This window comes from Grammomys surdaster, unplaced genomic scaffold, assembly GCF_004785775.1.
Source record: "Grammomys surdaster isolate TR1022 unplaced genomic scaffold, NIH_TR_1.0 126109, whole genome shotgun sequence".
NCBI lineage: Eukaryota > Metazoa > Chordata > Mammalia > Rodentia > Muridae > Grammomys > Grammomys surdaster.
This window is the reverse complement of record NW_021620917.1, coordinates 2,066,022-2,086,570: the sequence shown is the minus strand read 5'-3', so window position 1 is coordinate 2,086,570 and position 20,549 is coordinate 2,066,022. Positions and strand designations below refer to the sequence as shown.

The 20,549-nt window shown below is 48.9% G+C and overlaps 2 protein-coding genes across 8 annotated transcripts in view; both read right to left on the bottom strand.

The window, feature by feature from the left end:
• The window catches only part of CUNH7orf26 (chromosome unknown C7orf26 homolog), a 13,173-nt gene extending 3,619 nt beyond the window's left edge, over positions 1–9,554 (bottom strand). Inside the window, exons 1-5 of one of the 3 annotated variants that reach the window (XM_028756159.1) lie at positions 9,326–9,554; positions 8,622–8,843; positions 6,150–6,315; positions 2,278–2,802; positions 1,190–1,229 (exon numbers count right to left, since the gene is read on the bottom strand). In XM_028756159.1, coding sequence (XP_028611992.1) covers positions 1,190–1,229; positions 2,278–2,802; positions 6,150–6,315; positions 8,622–8,843; positions 9,326–9,517 — 1,145 coding nt within the window. In that variant the 5' untranslated portion in view covers positions 9,518–9,554. Of the gene's footprint in view, positions 1–1,189; positions 1,230–2,277; positions 2,803–6,149; positions 6,316–8,621; positions 8,844–9,272; positions 9,299–9,325 lie in introns of those variants that run through there. The other 2 variants (XM_028756160.1, XM_028756161.1) reach the window with 2 other exon arrangements.
• Positions 9,555–10,881: 1,327 nt separating this feature from the next.
• The window catches only part of Zdhhc4 (zinc finger DHHC-type containing 4), a 20,027-nt gene continuing 10,359 nt past the window's right edge, over positions 10,882–20,549 (bottom strand). For all 5 annotated transcript variants that reach the window (XM_028756138.1, XM_028756139.1, XM_028756140.1 and 2 more), the window contains one exon: positions 10,882–11,226. In XM_028756138.1, coding sequence (XP_028611971.1) covers positions 10,936–11,226 — 291 coding nt within the window. In that variant the 3' untranslated portion in view covers positions 10,882–10,935. The remainder of the gene's footprint in view (positions 11,227–20,549) is intronic.

The following is a 20,549-nucleotide window of genomic DNA, read 5'->3' as shown; positions in this document are numbered from 1 at the left end:
CTCACACCTCAGCACTGCTGTCAGCCTGCCCTGCTCACACCTCAGCAAGCTGTCAGCCTGCCCTGCTCACATGCCTGGCTTCAAGTGAAAATAGCAGCTTGCTCAGCGGTCACAGTTACTACTGTATGGGTGTATATGATGCACATGTACATGCACATATATGCACGTATATGCACGTACATACAGACACATGTGAATGCCAGCACATGTGTGCCATGGCAAACATGGAGGTCAGAGGACAACCTCAGATGTCACCTCTCACCTTCCACCCGGCTTGAGCTGGAGTCTCCACCGTTTCCCACTGTCCTCTGGGCTAGCTGCCTTGCCAGCTGTCAGGGAATTCCCTGTCTCTCCCTCCACTCTGGCTACAGAATTGGGAATTACAGATAACTTACAGCTACAAATTGCTTTTTGAATGTGGGTCCTGAGTATCTAACTCAGACCCCCTTGCTTATGCATCAAGTATTTTCCAGCTGAGCCAACTCCCAGCCACAGTTATTATAGCAGCTATGCAGCCCTCTCTTCTGAAGTATGATTGTTACTGACCGGTCCCCTGTATCTGGGATCGAGGGCCACCATGCTCCCTGTGAACTGCAGGAGACTCTGTCGTGCACAGACCTAGAGTCACAGAACTGGACTGCACACATTCTGAAAGGACAGCAGCGCCCATGACACACTATGAGGCCGACAGCATCACCACCACCAAAGGGAATCTGAGGCCCAGAGACACACACAGAGACCGCCCAAGTGCCTGCTGAGGGAAGCCATGCACAGGTAGGGCCAGCACACTGGGCTCTGGGGTCACCACAGCGTGGGCACGCCACCCTCAGCACATACAGACTTTGGCTTTGCTTCTGAGAAGAGTCACAGAAGTGCAATGTCCAGGTTCTAAAAGGGACAGCAGCTCACGTAAGACACCAAGGCCAAGCACTGCTCTAACAGAAGCACACTGATTTAGCAGTTTTGAGTGACACTGGGAGAGCGCTATGGTCTCTCCCACCCCAGTGAGAGGGCTGCCCTGAGCCTGTGCTTTTCCCAGGGCTAATCTAACCCTGCAGAAAGCTCATCAAGGGCTACTCGGTCACCTGTAGACCAGATGTGCCCAGGACAGGCGTCTGTCCTGCCCTGCCTCTTGCCATCCCCACCCTGTGCCAGCAATGCCAACCCAGTTGAAGGTAGGAATACCTACTTGTTATGGGGTAGCCGGGAGCACAAGGTTCTCAGGTCATCTGTAATTAAGGAGACATGAGGTTAGACTAGGAGACCTGGGTCTGAGGTTCTTAACAAGACTGTCGGCCAGCCATCAGCAGGCCCTGCTGCAGCCAGCTCCCAGCCTCCCTAGAAACTAGATTCTCCTCAATGGCAGTTTTCACAAAAAATAAATAAATAAATAAATAAATAAATAAATAAATGAATACCAAAAAAAAACCCCACAAACAAACTGGAAACAGAAGAAGCCGCTTGGGGCTGGAGAGATGGCTCAGCGGTTAAGAGCACTGACTGTTCTTCCAGAGGTCCTGAGTTCAAATCCCAGCAACCACATGGTGGCTCACAACCATCCATAATGAGATCTGATGCCCTCTTCTGGTGTGTCTGAAGACAGCTGCAGTGTACTCATCAATAACATAAATAAATCTTTAAAAAAAAAAAAAGAAGAAGAAGCCGCTTGGAAAGGAGTGACCTGCTGATGATTTGCTGAGTGTCTGGGAAAGAGCCACAAGCCAGGGCTCTTACTGAGTCATACCCAGGGAAAAGGGGGAACTCATCAATGGCAACCGTGCACTGGGCACACAGGCCAACAGTGCCTTAGACAGCAAACTCAGGGTGGTGCTTAGCTCCATGGTAGAGAGCTCGGTCTCCAGTGCTGTCCGCCCGGCCCCCAAAAGAGGCTATCAGACAGCACACGTATCCAAGCATAGTGGTTCACTCCCATAATCCTAGCACTCAAGTAGAGGCAGAAAAACTGTCCTGAGTTTCAAGCTAGCCTGGGATATACAAAGCAAGAGCCACCTCACACATTCACCAAAATCTTAGTCCTGCAGAGGAGAGGTTCTGTATGCTCTAGCTGCCCTGTGCCCAAAGAGCCAGGTACTATCTCCAAGTCTTACCCAGAGCACAGCAGCATCCCATGAGGGCGACTCTGGGGCTAGGGCTTCCCGCCAACCTCCCTTATTGTCATGGGATGGGGAGGGAGTCCCTAAAGAAGCAAAGGTGTCATCTGTCTGGGATCCCCTGTCCTTTCTGCCTACAACATGGGGTTGCAGGGTCAGCACTTACCTCTCGTGCACAGCAGGGCCCCCGATGTCATGGCCACCTGCAAGGCCTGGGCCAAGCGGTCCAGAGCGAGCTCGATCTCCTGGGAGGCATTGAGGGGGTTCAGTTCATCTGCTAGTCTGTTGATCTCCTCCACAAGTGGGACCATGTGGTCGAACAGGATGAGCCCCAGGCGGCCGTACAGATTCTTCTCGGTCAGGTGCAGCTGGAGCGTCATGAGGACCTGCAGGACGCTCAGGTGGAGCTTGGAGTACAGCAGGTGTGAGTCTCTGTCCGTGCCCGTGCCTGAGTCCTTGGCAACCTTGTGACCGATGTGGCCATTGGATAGGCAAGGCTTCTTCCTTTTGTATGCCAGGGGGGCCTTCACGCACCACCGGATCAGCCCAATGAGGGGTGTGAGCTCTAAAAATCCTATGGGCAGGTTGGCGGCGATGGGAGTATTTAAAAATGTGATGAGAATCAGCCTCGGGTCCTCGAAAATCCAGCTGACAATCATTTCAAGCAAGTCCAAAGGTGGGATGAGGTCATCTGCAGAGAGACATTCAGTCAGGGTGGCTCTGGCCGTGGGGACAGGAGCAGAGTGGGCTTGGAGGATGGGTCCCTGAGATTACAGCCTTGTGTCTGGTGCTCAGACGCCTACTGCCCAAGTCATTCATCCCTGTCCCCCTTCCTTCCGACATCTGCTCCATGACCGCTGTCCTGTCCCCCGGGCCCAGGACCCTGCGGCCAAAGCCAAGGCTCAGAAAAACACAAATAAAAATAAAAACCACCTCAGTAAGTTAACAATTCTACCCCTATACATATGTACTTATTTGTGTGTGTGTGTGTGTGCGCGTGTGTGTAGCGTCTGTGGGGGTCAGAGGACAACCTGCAGGAGCCCCTTCTCTTTGCACTTTTACGTGGGTCCCAGGGATTGAAGTCAAGTTTCATGCTGTATGGCATGTGTTTCTAGATATGGTTCCCAACCTTCCTAAAACTGTGACCACTTAACACAGCTCCTCATGTTACGGTGACACCAAACCATAACATTATTTTCACTTCATAACCGTAACATTGTTCGTTATGAACTGTAATGTAAATATTTTTGGACAGGGGTTTACCAAAGGGATTGTGGCCCACAGGCTGAGAACTGCTGTTCTACACAATGAGCTATCTCACCAGCCCCTAGCTCAAAACTACTGGCGTACTTCAGCCCTTGTCTGGGTATAGGTTTCTTCCCTAGATCCGGCATCTCCTCCGTAGTACAGTGACAGCTATAGTGCCCTTCAGAGAGTAGCACGGAGTGCTGCAGTCACTCATCAGCACCCAGTGGTCATCTCAGCCCCAAAGCTGGAACCCTTATCTAATTACCAGCGTGACTCCAGAACAGAACTAACAAGGGCGAAGTTGGCACTGACTCTGGGCCTACTATGTGCCAGGTGCTGGTCCCAGTCCTTTATACAGACCAGCCCACTTAGTCCACACACCACCCCAGAGTTCTTTCTCAGAACTCATTAGAAACACATGGTGGAGCCAGGCATGGGGGTGTACATCTCTGATCCCAGCACTCGGCAGGCAGAGGCAGAAGGATCTCTGTCAGTTCACAGCTAGCCTGGTCTACAAAGTGAGTCCAGGACACCCAGGGCTGTTATACCAGGAAACTCTGTCTCACAAAACACCACCACCAACAACAAACAAACAAAAACAAAAAGCCCCAAACCAACAGGTAGTGACTTCATCTCTGATTCTGTCAGCCTGGCTTTTGTGTCACCAAGCTACACTGCCCAATTTGGCATCAGCACGGTATATGCTCAGGCTGTGGCCCAGCCTCCTCTCCGAGGCCGTGTACTCTCAGCTCATGGGAGAGGAGAGCCTGACAGCCCCTCTGATGCTTGGCTCAAGCATTTCAGAGAAGGACCTGGGAAGCAAGGCATGTGCTCCCTCCCACTGCTGGAGCAAGGTTCCCAGCCTTTCCTCCTCTGGAAGACCATCTCGCAGTGTCCCGACAACAGTGTCGCCCCCCGACCCGGCAGCAGGCTGCAGCTATGGTCTACAACCCCCCTGTGGCAACCCTGCCCCTGCCCCCTCAATTCCCCAAGGAGTTTCTGCCCCTATGAATCTAACACATGCCCGGGCCTCAGTGGAGACACCTGTCACGGCCTAACGGCAGCGTGCGTTCAGGTGAAGGTGTGCATCTATGCCCTGGGCATGCACGTGGCATGTGTGCTTAGTGACTGAATTCTCCATTCCCACACAGGAGACCTGTGCTCTTGAACCGTCTTGCCTGCACGTATGTATGTGTACCACACACCTGCAACTCAATCCTGTGTCGAAGCGGCAAGCGCTTCTAACTGCGGCAGCACACCTCCACCTGAGAGCAGCAAAGGCTAAGTGCAATAAAAAACAGCAAGATGGGACACACACAACCAACAAGGCTGGGATGGAACAGGACAGAGAAATGTTCCCAAAGACTGCCACACTGTTGGCCGAGCCATCAGATCAGGACAAGACACTACCTGTCAGCCCTCAGGGCAGCAAGGCCAGGACAGATGGAGGAGACTGAACCCTGAGCACAAGAGCAGGCTCCGAGCCTCACATAGAAAGCAGCACCAATACCCTCCCTTCATGGGAAAACCATGAGCCTAAGCCATAAGACACTGCAGGGGCCATAGTAGACACCGACTGTGGTTAACCAGGGCAGGGGACTCAGGCCTCCACAGCTGGGCTTTGTCACCCATTCCTTCCACCATGGACACATTCCCAGACAGGATCAATGAACAGGGCTTTCTGCGTAAGTCCTTCCACATCTGTGTCTTCTCTGGCCCCTACTTCCTGGCTGTCCTTCCAAAAGACCTGGGTTTAATTTCCCAGCATCCACATGTGGCTCGCACCTGTCTATAATTACAGTCCCAGGGCATCCAACACCCTCTTCTGGCCTCAGTGGATACTACGCACTCATGTGGTGCACAGATACACATGCAGGCAAAACACCCACACACCAGAAGAAAATGAGAAGGGAAAGGAAGAGAAGAAAGAGGAAGAGAAGGAAGAAGAGAGGAGGAAGAGGAAGGGGAAAAGAGAAGAGTAAGATGGGAAGGAGGAGAAAGAGAAACCTTAAAGATGGACGATGGATGGATGGATGGATGGATGGATGGATGGGTGATGGATTGGTGGATGGATGGATGAGCACCCACTGCTCTTCCAGAGGACTTGTGTTTGGTCCCCAGCTCCCACACTGGGCGGCTCACAACTGTCTGTGCTTTCACCTTCAAGGGACCTGATACTCAATCCCGGCTTTCTTGGGCACCCACAGTACCCATGCATGCTCTCACACACGCGCACATAATTAAGAATGGATCTTGTGGAGAGGCAGTCACACGTCTATGGAAAACAACCCATGTCTCAGCTCCAGGTCCCGGTTTTCTCCGCCATCCAGACCTAAGCAACCGGGAAGACGTGAACACAGCCACTTCTATCAAACGGCAGAGATTGAGATACCATACGTTTAGGCTTAGTCCCAAAAAACGATGCATACCTTGCAGTTAAAAAAAAAGTCAGTGGCAAGGGTCTGGAGAGTGGTTAAGAACACTCACTGCTCTTAACCTGAGTTCAGTTCCCACGTTTGAATAATCTGTAACTCCAGCTCCAAAGGCTTCTGTGGGCACTGCACACATGTGACACACACACACACACACACACACGCACGCACACACAAACAACAAAATAAAACAGAAACCAATGTACTCACTGGTACATGGGTGTAGTTCCAGGGTAGAATGCTCACCCAGCATGCTCGCAGCTCTGGGTTCTACCCCCAGAACCACAAAAAAGATAAAGTACAGGAAGCTGGCGTTCACCAGAAGCTGCTTCGACAGAAACATCTGCTGGACACTTACCTGATGACAGGTCGTAGAGCGCGGTCACAGACGTTATGAACTGGCAGCAGAAACGAGGACTGGCACTAAAGATCTGTTTCAGTGTCTGAACAGAGCCTGGCACCAAACAGCAGTAGTCGTCCACAAGGGCCCTGGCAAGCCTCACGCAGTACACCACAGGCGTCCGCTGGGAAGAAGCCACAGTCCGAGTCACTGAGAAACCCTGAGCTATCGGGTAGCAGCTGCATATCAACAGTGAAGACCACCCAAGTGGACGGACACTTCAAGGCTCGGGAGACCTGCTAACAAAGCCCCTTGGAGCAGGGTCTCATTGTCTAAGGCCCAATAGAGCCAGTCCACAGCCACCTCCCAGCCAAAGGGGAGCACAGCTCCACCAGACCAGCAGGCTTACTAAGCCTGCTATCCTACACTCCTGCACTAGAGGGCAGAGGTGAGTTCTTGCAATCGGGACCATGCAGCCTGCAAAGGTGGGATATTTACATAAACCTGCCTGTCTTGGAGGAGAGGTGACTTTGGTAAGCTCACTGCTGAGGAAATGACAATTTCTGTAAGACACCATAGATCAAAACTAACCATTACCACCACTGTGAGGTTGGAAGAGTTTGTCAATTACCACATGGTAAAATGTTTGCGACAGCCGGGCGTGGTGGTCCAAGCCTCATCTCAGCACCAGGAAGCCCGAGGCGAAAGGACCATGAGTTTAGGCTGGCCTAAGCTATAGAGCTAAACTTGTTTTTCTTAAGGTTTTATTTTTCACAGCATGTGGACCTGTGTATCTGTGAGTGTGTTCATATGAGTACAGGCATTCAAGGAGGACAGAGGGGTGATGGATCCCCGGGAGCTGGAGTTATAGGCACTTGGGTGCTAAGAACTGAATTTGGGTCTTTTGTATGAACAGTATGTCTCTTAACCACTAAGACATCTCTCCTTTCCTCTGCATACTGTTTTTATAATCCAATCATTTTGCCTAAGAAATAGATTTTCCATTTATTCTGAAGATGACGCCTTTTTTTTTTCTTTATCAAAAAATTAATTTAAGGGCTGGAGAGATGGCTCAGTGGTTAAGAGCACTGACTGCGCTTTCAGAGGTCCTGAGTTCAAATCCCAGCAACCACATGGTGGCTCACAACCATCTGTAATGAGATCTGATGCCCTCTTCTGGTGTGTCTGAAGACAGCTACAGTGTATTCATATATAATAAATAAATAAATCTAAAAAAAAAAAGAAATTAATTTAAGGCCAGGTGTAGTGTCACAAACCTTTAATCTGGGGAGGCAGAGGTAGGCAGATTTTTGTGAGTTATAGAGTGGCCTGATCCACATAATAAATTCCATGGCAATCAAGGGTACACAGTACGACTCTTTTTTAAAAAAAAGATAGGGGGATGGCAGATGGTTTGGCCAGTACAGCTCTTGCCCCACAAGCCTGACAACCTGAGAGAAAACTCTGTAACTACATAAAGGCAAAAGAAGTGGGGGCTAGAGAGAAGGCTCAGTGGTTAGGGGCACTGGCTGCTCTTCCAGACGACACAGGTTCGATTCCCAGTACCCACATGGTGACTCACAACCATCTGAAACTCTGGTTCCAGGGATTGGAAGCCCGCTTCCAGCAGCCTCCACGATGTGAGTACCAAGCACACAGGTGGTACACAGACACACACACACAGGCCAAACATCCCCACACAAAACAATTAAAAGTTAATAAATAACTTCAAAAATTTAAGATGAAAAGGAGCCAAGGAAGCCGGGCAGTGGTGGCGCACGCCTTTAATCCCAGCACTTGGGAGGCAGAGGCAGGCGGATTTCTGAGTTCAAGGCCAGCCTAGTCTACAGAGCGAGTTCCAGGACAGCCAGGGCTACACAGAGAAACCCTGTCTTAAACAATGGAAAATAAAAAAAGGTGAAAGTAGTGAACTGACTTCACAAAGTTGTCCTCAGACCTCTACAGGTGTGCCATGGCACAGGCAACCACACACATCATACGTGCACACTAATAATCAGTGAACGTTTTAAATAAGATGGCTGTGATGGCACATACCTTTAATTCCCAACACTCAAGAAGCAGAGACAGGTGGGTCTTGGTTGAGTTCAAGGCCAGCCTAGTCTACATTTTGAGATCCAGGACAGCCTGGGCTACATAATCAGAACCTGTTTCAAAATAAAACAAACCCTAACCATTTACTACCGTGTGCATAAGAAGACTACAGTTCCAGAGCCAGGCAGTGTCTCCTATAATCCTCAAGAGGCTCAGGTAGAAGGGTCATGAGGTTTGAAGCAAGCATGGGCTACATACCAAATCCTTGTTTCAAAAAGATCAAACAAACAAAACAAACAAAAAATTGTTTGCGCCATAAAAATGGAACTGGGTGTAGCACTCGGGCAGCAATGATCAATGACAGACATCCAGTTACATCCAAACTCTTGTTATCCTGTCTATGGAGACCGTGGGAAGTAATGCTTTCGAGAGCAGTACCTGGAGCCAGGAGGCCGCACATTCCAACACGGGGATCCGACACACAGCCACGGCCATGGAGACGAGCTTTCCCAACAAGCTCATTCGGCTGTCGTCGGCTTTGTTTCCTTGGGGGCTGAAAAGGGAGGAGAAAATGATCTGCCGCACAGAGTCCTTGCTCTGCTCCTGGAAATAACTGCACATGATTTCAAGAAGCTGGAGCTCCTGGAGCGAGTTCAGTCTCTGTGAAAACAAACCCGGAAGAGAAGCTGTGAAAGAGGGCCTACACCTGCCCCTTAGAGTAAAGGATTAGAGAAGCGGATGCTTGGAATCCCAGCACACACGAGGCTAAGTCTAGAGGATCCAGGTTGGCCCGAGATACATGGTACACAGTAAGACAGTGTCTCAAAAAAGAAAATAAAATGTTTTTTTTTTCCCCAGGGCGTACTTTTTTACCTTTGTGAAGCCTAAGCCCGGGGGCTTAACCCTACGAATAAGCAAAGGAAAAAGCCCTGCATCTAGCTAAGCAACATCCCAGAGGAATGTTAAGTAGCCAGTTCCCAAGCCACCACCAGGCTCATTGGTGGGCGAATGTCACACGCTTGCGAGACGGGCACGCGGCTGAGCAACGCCGCTGGACTGCAGGGCAGGGGGCTGAAAGAGGAGCGAGACCTCGGGGCGAGCGAGCGCCTGTCACCGAGCGAGGGCACGGCCGGGGCGAGCACCTTGGGCTGCGCGCCGCGCTCCTTGGGCACCTGGAACACGAACTCCTCCAGCAGCTCCACGGAGCCCTTGTCCACGATGGGCAGCGGCGCGCTCTGCAGCTGGCTGCTGAAGTAGATGTCCAGGTGGTACAGCACCTCCTTGGCGGCGCTCAGCGCGTCGCGCCGCAGCAGCGAGTGGCGGATGTCGCTCATGGTGCGGCCGCCCTGTCCCCGCCGCGAGTCCTACTTCCGCCCGGAGACAAAGAGGCGCGACTGGCCTGGGCCCCGACGCGGGCAGGGTCGCGGCGCCCGCCCGCCCGCCGCTAACAGGCGCCGACCCGCTCAGGGGACCATCGTCGCCGCCGCCGCCACAGGCCAGCGGGTGTCCTGGGGTCTGACTGCGGCGCCGCCCAGAGCCGCGGGAGCCGACGCCGCTCGGCCGAACCGGCGGCGGAATGCCGGGGTGGCGACGGCGGCCCGCAGGGGCCAAGCTCGGGCCGCGGCTGCGCGCTCTCGTGGGCGCCCCCTGGCGGTGAGGCCCACACGGGCAAGCACGAGGCCCCGCCCCGGCGTCTTACCAAGTGTTTGTCGGAACTTCAGAGGTGTTCTCGCCGCCTGTTTGAGTATCAGACAGTCAGAGGTGTTCTGAGCCAGCACCACGTATGCAAGCCTTCTCGTGCTCCCCACCAACCAGATCGCCCCCGGGGGGCGACTACTAGGAAAAAAGATGCTGGTCACAATCTGTTTCCCCTGATCCTTCTGTCTCAGGGTCTCTGTTTCCAAATTCTCTCCTGACTCCTGGCCCCTCTTAACTGCTATGCCCTAGCCAAGCCCAGGAGAACATGGTTCAACCTACATGCTCCTGTTCCTGAAAACCCTCCCATCCTACAACACCCTAACCCCTGACCCAAGAATTTGAATACAATCTATGGGCAAATCATTTACACATTACACTGAACTGTCAGTGAAGATTTTTTTTTTTCCTTTTTGGTTTTTCGAGACAGGGTTTCTTAGTGTAGCACTGGCTGTCCTGCAACTCGCTGTGTAGACCAGGCTGGCCTCAAACTCAGAGATCCACGTTCTTCTGCCTCCTGAGTCCTGGAATCAAAGGTGTACACCACCTCTGCCCAGCGAAGATTGGAGATTTTAAAACAGAATGGAAAAGTCTTGCGTGTGGCTCGCAAGTACAATGACTAGGAGGCCTATGGCTGAGAGGATTTAGTTGATAAAGAGCCCCTGCCTGGTAAAGAACAAACCAGGGCAAGAGTACGGCTGGCACAACCCTGAGACACTCCGCTCCCGAGACTCTTGTACACCAGGGAGCAGGCTTTACAAGCCTAGCTCAAGCACCCGAGGGCGCACTGAAAGAAGCAAAGGCCTCCTTGTCACCCAGAGCCTTACACATCTCTTGACCCTTTGCCCACTAGGACCTGAGAAGTTACTGGTTCTAGCAGGAAATGAGCAGGAGGGAAATATGCCCTGGGACATCCCAGAACTCAGCCAGCCTGCTTCCCGATTAAAGTCCACTCACACCCGCACAGCAGAAACCAGCACGAATGACACTGAGAGAATAGATATCCACGTGTACAAACAGATGTGCACTGTATTCAACAGGCAGGACGCGTCCCGTGCTATGTCTTCTTTCTCTTGTAACTGGGGGTAGCAGGAAGAAAGATCTCTCGAAGGTTGCTCCAAAACCCACGGGAGTGAATATTCTGGTGGATCTGGGGCTCGGCTGATGGGGACCAGGCCACCAGAGGCCAGTGCTGGTACCAGGCCCAGTCACCTCTATACCATTCATTTGTGGTCTGGTTGGTGGCAGCCAGGTACAGAGCAAAGCACAGGTAGCCAGCCAGGAGCAAGCTCAGAACGATGACAAAGCCCAGCAGGAAGACGATCCTTGGAAAAGCCAGGAACAGGTGCTGGGGCAGAAAAGCAGAGAATTAGCAAACAGACTGTGACACCTGTGAGCACCATCCCTGACCCAAGAGTGCAGACCCACCACTCAGAGGATCCCTGCATCAAATCTGACCCACCAGGCAGTATACACAGCTGAGAGGTGTGGCACTGCCCTAGCATCCGTGAGGCCCTGGGTTCGAAATGCTCTATGTCTCTTTCTGTGCCTCTGTCTCACATGCAAGCATCACATAAGCGCAAGCACACACACACACAAGCACATACACATCAGTTGCCACAAATCTGACCCTTTGAACACAGATTTGAGTCACAGTCAGTGCAGACAGGCATCCCAGGCTAGTGTGTGAGAGAGCTTCCTGCAGGAGAACTTTCACACAGGCAGAAAGGTCACTCAAAATACAGCACTTCGCCATCCTGCTGTTCATAAGATAAATACATGTAGACAGCTTGTGCATCAAACTAAAGTCCTGCAAGGCGAACCACTGTCTCTCTAAAGCCACTGAGCACAGGAACACCAGGCCGAGGGCACTGACAGCAGGACCAGCCCCCAGCGTCTCTGCGCATGAACGATGGTGCAGGCTGGGGAGCATAACACTCACAAGGCTGGAACAGGATGGCAAGCTTCAGGCCAGCCCCGTTGCAGAGTGAGGCCTTGTCTCAGGACATCACAACGAAACAATAACGGAAACTGGTGCGCAGTGAGAACGGAGAGGCTCGGGGCCCTCCCTGGCATGTCATGAGACTATGGCACAAGGATGGTGAAGGTGTGAGGCCAGGCCGCCTCTGGGAGCTGGGACAGGGTGGGCAGGGCAGGGGTCTCTCACTGCTGTTTCCTTTAAATGTCCTCTGTGAGAGTCCTCGGTGGGCGCTCATGTTATGATGTGTGTGTCTACAGAGCATGGGGTCCAGTGTCCTTGCCTGAAGCTAGCTTGCTCTGGTACTGCCAGGTTAGCCGGGCCTGTGAGCTTCTGGGACTTTCCTGTCTTCACCTCTTAGCCTCTCCATTACAGATGTGTGCCAGCACACTGTGCTTTACATGGCTTCTGGGATCCAAACTGAGATTCTTGTTTGTGTGGCAAATGCCTTACCCACTCAGCCATGGAGATCCCCGAGCCAAACGCTACTTCTCAGTTATCTGAATATTGTGTTATTTTTATAATATGAGGGGGTAAAAAGTAGAATTCAGGCGTTTTTGGAAGTCAGAGGAGGAAAAAAGAAACTCATCCAAACTCCTGATGAGAGCAACTGTGTAACTCAAGTCATAGAGAGAAGTGACAGTGGGCGAAGGACGTCTCAGCTTTCTTATATCAACTGGGCAGGGTGGTAATACATGTATTCCCAGCACTAGGGAAGGTGAGGCAGGAAGATTGAGTATCTGAGCTACCCTGGGCTACATAGTGGTGCACAGCCTACCCTCAAACAAAACAAACACCTTTAGAGGTAGGTAATTTAAAGTGTTGGTGAAGATGCAGAGAAACTGGAAGCCTTATACACTGCTTGTAGGAAACATTCCAGCTGTTGTTCAGTGGTTACAAGGTGCCACATGACCTCATAAATCTACTTCTAAGCACACACCCAAGAGAAATGAAGATGTATTGACATGAAATGTATGTACACTGCTCACAGCTACTCAGAAATAACCAAAAACTGGAATAGCCAAATATCTATCAACTTCTCAACACGTAAAATATACTGTGCTTGTGAACTGGAGTGCTGTTGGTCACAGAGAGGAATGAAGAACAGACTCAGGCCACAGCATGGATGGTGGAACACTGTGAGAAGCCAGTGTGGTGGTCACATGCTGAGTGACTGAACCATGCGATGTCCAGTTACAGGGAACTCAGAGAGACAGGAAGCTCTGTAGGGAGCCGCGTTTGCGCTGGCAGAATCTGCCATTGCAAGATGGCGATGGCGACCGGGATTCTTCCTAGTAAACAAGTAAATTGCGCATGTGCCATGGTAAAAGCCCGCCAAAGTTAAAGCCCATCCCACGGCGTTTTGGCGCGCAACGAGTAAGCAGCCAATCAGAGGTGAATACACCGCTCTAAGGGTATATAAGCAGTGCTTTTCCCAGCCCTGGCGTCTTCTACCATTTTGTTTTTGGGAATAAACGTGTTCCTACGGAAGGATCCTGATGTGTGTCCGTGTGTCTTCCTTGCTGGCGAGGTGGGCGCGCTTCACAGTTGGTGCCGAAACCCGGGAGAATTCACCATCGCCGGCGCTGTTCGAGAAGACCCTCCACGCGTGGAGCAGATCCAGAACCGTAGGACAGGGTAAATCTCTGAGAGACATGTTTGGACTTGAATTATTTCGTCTCCCTCCCCAGGCAGTGCTGGTACTCTTCCTTCTAGTTTTGCAGGATGAGAAAAGCCGCTCAACAGTAGCGGCGGGCTGGGCAGTGCTAGACGGATTACAGGCCAACATGTCAGAAACAGAGGAAAGGAAGCGCTTAGAAACTCAGAAAGAAAAAGGAAAAAAAGACATGTCGAAGAAATTAGGCTCCCCCAAGGGCCCTCGATCTGAGGGGGTGAAAGGTCAGGGAAAGGACGCCCTGGGTGAGAAAAGTAGAAAAGGCGAAAAAGCCCTAGAAAAGAAACCTCTTTATCTGGTAAAGGAGCCGGGGTTTTTACGGCTTGATAGCTCTGAGTCGGAGGGGATAGCTTCCTCAGAGGACTCAGATGAAGAGATAGATGAAGAGGAAAGATGCCAGCCAGATGAACGGCCACCGCCGCGAGATCGAGTGCTGGCGCTAGTGATGGTTATTCGGAGGCTGTGTTTGCAAGAAGAGTGTTTCGGGGGATACAGTCTAGGTGAATGAGGTATTGACCCAGTGCCGATTTTGCCTAGGAGGTGACAACAAAACATAGGTCAGGAGAATTCTAAACAGACATTGCCCACAGCCTAAAAGCTGCTTCAAGTGGAAAGAGCAGGGTTAAAAGGAATTGGAAAACTAGAAAGCAGGGTACTGAGGTGTTACAATAGCTGCCTGCTACATCTCCAATGAACGAGATGAAAAGTTACATCTTGAATATGAGAGAGAGAGAAAGGGTTTTAAAAATACAGGTGTCCTCTCTCTGAGCTGTGTCAGCAAAAAGAATAAAAAGGCTATTTCAGAGTTCATCTATAAACAGAGAATTCAGGAGACGTCCTGAAATTCTCTGTGGCTCTTAGATGTCCTTCTTTGTTGTATGTCCTTGGCGCGCCAATGTCCACGTGTTTGTGTTTGCTTTTTGTTTCGTTGTCTAGTGTTCTGTGTTTGTTACATGTTCAAAAGAGAGGATCGTTGAAACTGCTTGATCCAACCTTTGGGCTAGTTTAACTTTGTTTCAAAGACAGTCTTAATTTACACAGCAGAGACTGATCAGCTACCCTACACCTGTAGCTAAGAGTTGAGCTGAGCTAAAAAAGCCTTTTCAGGAATTGAAGTTGGCATAAGCTGCTTTTAAAAGAGATCAGCAGCATTTTGGGTTTTATAAGGAAGCTAAGAGTTATTTTGTCCTAGAAAAATCTCTGTGACAAGGTGCTTTTCTCTTGAAATTACAGCAAAAAAAGACAAGAAATTTTGTTTGGTCTAAGTATATAAGATGCATGGCCACTTCATTGTTGTTTCTAATTGGTTTTAAAAGTATAAAAATGTTCTACATGTCTTGGTTATAGACTATTGGCTTAAATTATTAGATGTGATTAGAAATTTACAACTTTGGTAACGAAAAGTGGCGTAAAACTAACTCAGTGTTATAGTCATTCAGAAACCAGAAAACAGTATCTCTTCAATGAGATAGTAAAAGCTGCTTCATGCACTCATATGTAAGAATTGACAACAAAACTTTGTAACATAAAGGTAATCTACTTGGTGTTGATTTTAGAAGAAATAGATTGTTTACATTGCTTTTGCTTTTGGTTTTGCTTCTCAAAATTAATGGTTATACTCTAATGTTACAAAAGAAATTTAAAAATTTAGTTAAACTGCCAGTATTCCATTGGCTACAGTTGGCAGTCCAATTGTGAGTTTGGAATTCTTTGACTCATCCATGTTTATGGTTGAAAAGAGGATAGAGCAGAGTTGGCTATTTTGTCAGGAAATTACTTGATTTGGAGCTCAGATTGGAGTGGTACTAGTAAAAATCATAGTGCCATGATGAATAATACTCAGGCAAGCATGCAGACTGGGATCTTAACATGCTTGTAAGACAAGGTCAGTGTGATGTTAATCAGGTTAAACTGCCTACACAGCTCTCAGACCATACAAGCAAAGACAGACTTACACAGATACATTCGTCTTTGGGATGAAATTGCACCCTCATACAATCAGGGTCTGGCCATAGTTTACACAGAGCCATAGAGATGGGGGGTGTTTTAAATGTGAAAATTTAGATAGTTTTTAAAGTGACTGTCCCAAAAATAGAGGCTTGAGCAACAGTCAGGTGACCAAGGTTACCTGACAAACTTGTCCTTGGTGCAAAAAAGATAATCCTGAGGCCAAGGTTACTTGACTAAAACTTGTCCTTGGTACAAGAAGGATAATCCTTGGGCCAGGCCTCAAGACATAGGCCAAGATTTAAAACATTTACATTTAAATTAAGGCTATATACAGAGTGGGTGAAACAGAAGCTTGGATTTCAGACATTCCTTTTGTCCTTACCAGCCTCAAAAAGGGTGTTTTCTAGAATTTGTTTATTGCCTTGCTTGTTCCTTAGGGAGGTGTCAACCTCAGACTCAAAAGAAATTGAAAACAGCTTATGGGCCAGGCCAAAATTGTTGAGTGTGATAGAAAACAAAACGGCTTTGGTTCCTCTGATGTGTATTAGGTCTTATCAGTAACAAGAGACCTAATCTTAAATTAATAATTGAAGGAAAAAGGGTTTTAAAAGATTGATAGATACTGGGGCTATTTAACAATTATTAGAGGACAAGATTGCCTTCAACTTGGCTTTATCTAATACTTCACTCAGCTAAAAAGAGTTGGTTATTCAATTAATCCAAAAGAAAGTTCAAATTTAAGATTTATAAAACTAATGGGGCACTACAGCCTGACTTGCCTACTCCAGCTGCCGTTCAAGTAAATGCATATAAAATTATTATAGATTTAGAAGATTGTTTTATACAGTTCCTTTACCTCCTGGTAAAGGTGAGAGGTTTGCATTAAGTGAAATTGCTTGTGATTTTTGAGAGCCCATGAAGCCATTCATTAAAAAAGCTTGCCTCAAAGAATGATTAATGGCCTTAAAAAATTTGTTGTTGCTTTAATACAAAAGGTTAAAGCGTTTGAATCTCTCAGTGTATATTATTCATTGTATATTTTATTGGCTAATCTCTCTAAAGGAGTTTCTCTGCAAGCCTTTGCTCTAGTACAATGAGCTTTAAGATTTTGGAGTACTTGTTGCTCCAGAAAAGATTCAAAAACAGTATCTTTTCAATATCTGGGAATTCAATTGTGGCACATAAAATTCCAATAAGAGTAGATAATTGGGTCTAGAGAGATGACTCTCCCATTAAAGGCTGGACTCACAACTAAAAATATTAGAGTTCAATTCCCAGCAACCACATGGTGGCTCACAACCATTTGTAGTGAGATTTAGTGCCATCTTCTGGCTTACAAGTGTACATACAAAAAATAGTTTACTTTTAATGATTCTCAAAAGTTGTTAACAGCAGATATTAATTGGCTAAAACCTCATCTTCAGCTTACCATAGAAGAACGTAAACCCCTGTTGGATATTCTCAAGAAAGATGCAAGTCCTAATTCCCCTTGACAATTAACTGATGAAGGAGGAACAGCTTTTAGCACTTTTTACCCTCAATATTTTAAATCTGGACAGTCAGGGCCATTCGGCTGCTGACCGTCATGTTTAGAGCCTGACAGGCCAAAAGAGATGGTCAAATAAAAAGACATCTTGACCGGACAATGAAAAGGTCCAGATTCTATTTTAATAAAAGCCAGGGGAGCGGTTTGTGTCTTTCCACAGAAAGAAGACAATCCATTTTGGCTACCAGAGCGACTGACGCGGCGACTCGTGACATCTGAAGATGACCCCCCAAAAGACTCATATGCAGATTCTTATTTGGATCCTCCAGCTTTGGGTTCCTAGTATTTTTGTTTATTTTATCAAATTCCACCTTTAAGAATTGTACCAATGAAACCTGTTGGATGTCCCAGTGTTGGAGTTCTAAAAGATTCACTCGCACTATAGTTGCCAGAGTCCCTTGATGGGTTCCCGTCCCCGTGGAGACTCCTTCCACTTTGTCATTATTTAGACAAAAAAGAGATTTTGGTATAATTGCAGCCATAGTGACGGCGATATCAGTTAGTGCCATTGCCACCACTGCCGCTGAGATTGCTATGTCAACTTCTGTTCAGATGGGCACTACCCTCAACCAATTGTCAGCCATGGTGGTGGAGGCTGTTAACCTTCAAACCTCCGCCAGCACCCAACTAAAAGGCAGGCTAATGATCCTTAATCAACGCCTTGATTTAGTGAGAGAGAGATTAGATATCCTCTTTCAATTAGCCCAATTGGGATGTGAGAGAAAACTGGGTGCACTTTACATCACCAGTGTACAACATGAAAACTTTACTCGAGTAGCTAATCTGTCCAGAAAATTGTTTCAATATCTTACAGGAAATTGGTCAGAAAACTTCGATGAGACACTCAAAAAATTGAGAACAGCTGTGGTGGACATCAACTCGACGCTCGTGGATCTGTCCCCGACTGAGGGACTGTCCTCCTGGATTTCTTCAGCTTTTTTCTTTTCTTTTTTTTTAAGTGGGTGGGAGTAGGCCTGTTTGGTATGCCCTATGTTGCGGATTAGTGTTCATTTTTTGGTTGGCTTGCAAACTCAGAGCTCAACAAAATCTTGACAAGGCTATTATTGCCCAGACGCTTGTGACCAAAAAACTAGGGGCTTCCCCTGCAGTGTGGCTATCACTGCTTCGAAAATAAGTAGTCTCCCCCTCACTAGTGGTGGTGCTAAATGTTGGGCCATCAGCCGTTGCATCCCAAAAGATTTGCCCATTACACTGGGTCGGTGAGGAGTCTTGGCCTGGCTGGTCCTTGTCTGTGTAGCTGTGGTACCTGAATTTTGAGGCAAACAGCCCTTGCACCCCTAGGAGATGACTCCATTGCACAGGGATGGGTGTTTGCATCTCTTTCTGTTCCCCTTAGCCCTTGCACTCAGAGGACTTGCTTCCATTGCACCTGATAGGGTAAGGGAGACTGTCTTAAACTATTAGTCCTTGATCGCTTATTCCCCCAAGATGGAATTTGCTTGATTGGGCTTGAGTTTGAGTCATGACTGGTACCACGCTAGACAGGCCAAGAACAGCCAGATAGACAGCTCCATCTTTTTGTCTCCAGGCCAGCTGCCATTGGTCCCAACGACGAGAATAGGCTGATCCCATATGCCAGAGGTACACCACGAGTGGTGACTTTACCCAGTGACAGGCATTACGAGTGGCCACAACCTGGGGTGCACATTCTGAGAATGCCAGGTGTGGGTGCGCGACCCTCGTAGCCTAGACAGAGAGCTCACCATTCTTTGGTGCTGGCTGTGGAAAAACGTCAGCTAGCCTAAGACACGGGACATTGACCAGTGCCTGTTTAACAAAACAAAAGGAAATAGCCAGTAGACAGATTCCTCAGCCGCTGTACCCAAGGGCTTTTGGTAAAGACACCCTGTAAAGCCTCAAACATTTCTATACGCAGTCCCTGCCCACTAAGGTGTTCGTTCCACGGATAGAAGGTCTGGTAAGTCAATAACGGAGCGGACGGATAAGCCTCGGCCACCTAAGACAGGGCAGCCCCAGGTGGGGAGGCTGACCCAGTGATGGGTAAGAGTTTGAGCACCGCCCTCCAAAGAGACTCAGACCCGCCGTGAGATCCCCAAATATGGGAGTTACGAAACCTTCCCAGGGATCTCATCTACCACCCTCTACAATAAAACAAAAAAGGGGCAGATGTAGGAAGCCGCGTTTGCGCTGGCAGAATCTGCCATTGCAAGATGGCGATGGCGACCGGGATTCTTCCTAGTAAACAAGTAAATTGTGCATGTGCCATGGTAAAAGCCCGCCAAAGTTAAAGCCCATCCCACGGCGTTTTGGCGCGCAACGAGTAAGCAGCCAATCAGAGGTGAATACACCGCTCTAAGGGTATATAAGCAGTGCTTTTCCCAGCCCTGGCGTCTTCTACCATTTTGTTTTTGGGAATAAACGTGTTCCTACGGAAGGATCCTGATGTGTGTCCGCGTGTCTTCCTTGCTGGCGAGGTGGGCGCGCTTCACAAAGCTCATGAATGGTCACCATGGCTGGGTCAGATGGAATGGTGATGAGTGACCGTTTGGGGGAATACAATGTCTCAGCCACAGAAGTGGTGATGCGCTCGCTCACAACCCTAGTACCCCAATGCCACTGACTTGTACATTCACAAAGTCCTGAAGTTTGATCCCCAGCTCAACAGGCATAGTGGTACACACCCGTTATCCCAACACCCAGGAACGGGAAGCAAAAGGATCAGAAGTTCAAAGCCATCCTGACATACACAAGACCTCGTTAATAAACAAGTTGTATTAACTTTAAAAACCCATATGGTAGCTACGTGTGATGGCACACACTTTTAATCTCAGAACTCTTTAAGCAGATCTCTTGAGTTCAAAACCAGTCTGATCTACAGATTAAGTTCTAGGCCAGGAAATCAGGTGTAGTGGCATATTTTCCCCCGAAAGCTGGGAGGAGTTAAGGTGGGAGGAGTGAGGAGAGGAAGAGGAAGAGTAAGGAGAGGAAGGGGAGGAGGAGGACTGGAGAGAGGTGAACATGGAAACGGATGTACGCATATCTCCAGCAGTCAAAGGTAGTTGACATATCTAGGTTGGGTATTGGGTCACACCTCTAATTGTGTGGGCTTCTTGTTATTGAGCATTACCAAACATAAAAAGCTATTGGATAATCTTTAAGCATTAGAATCTCATTTCTACCTGGTACCGCGTGGATGGCGGGATGGTCTGGTCTCAGCCCAGCCGTGTGGAGACAGTGTGGAAGATTGGCAGAGCCATCTCCCACGCTGGTGTCTCGAGGGTGGCAGGGCGGGTGTCTCTGGTGGCCTGAGCTGGCGGCCTGAGCTGCGGCAGCAGTGAGAACACGCCGCTGCTCATGACCTCAGGCCTAGTCTCGTCGAGAAGATGGCGGCTGATTAAGAACAAGTCAGACTGAGTGCCACCGATTTTAAATAATTACTTCAACAGTCAGGGATGAAGATGAAGAAGAGGATGAAGAGGAAGAGGAAGAGGAGGAGGAGGAGGAGGAGGAGGAGGAGGAGGAGGAGGAGGAGGAGGAAGG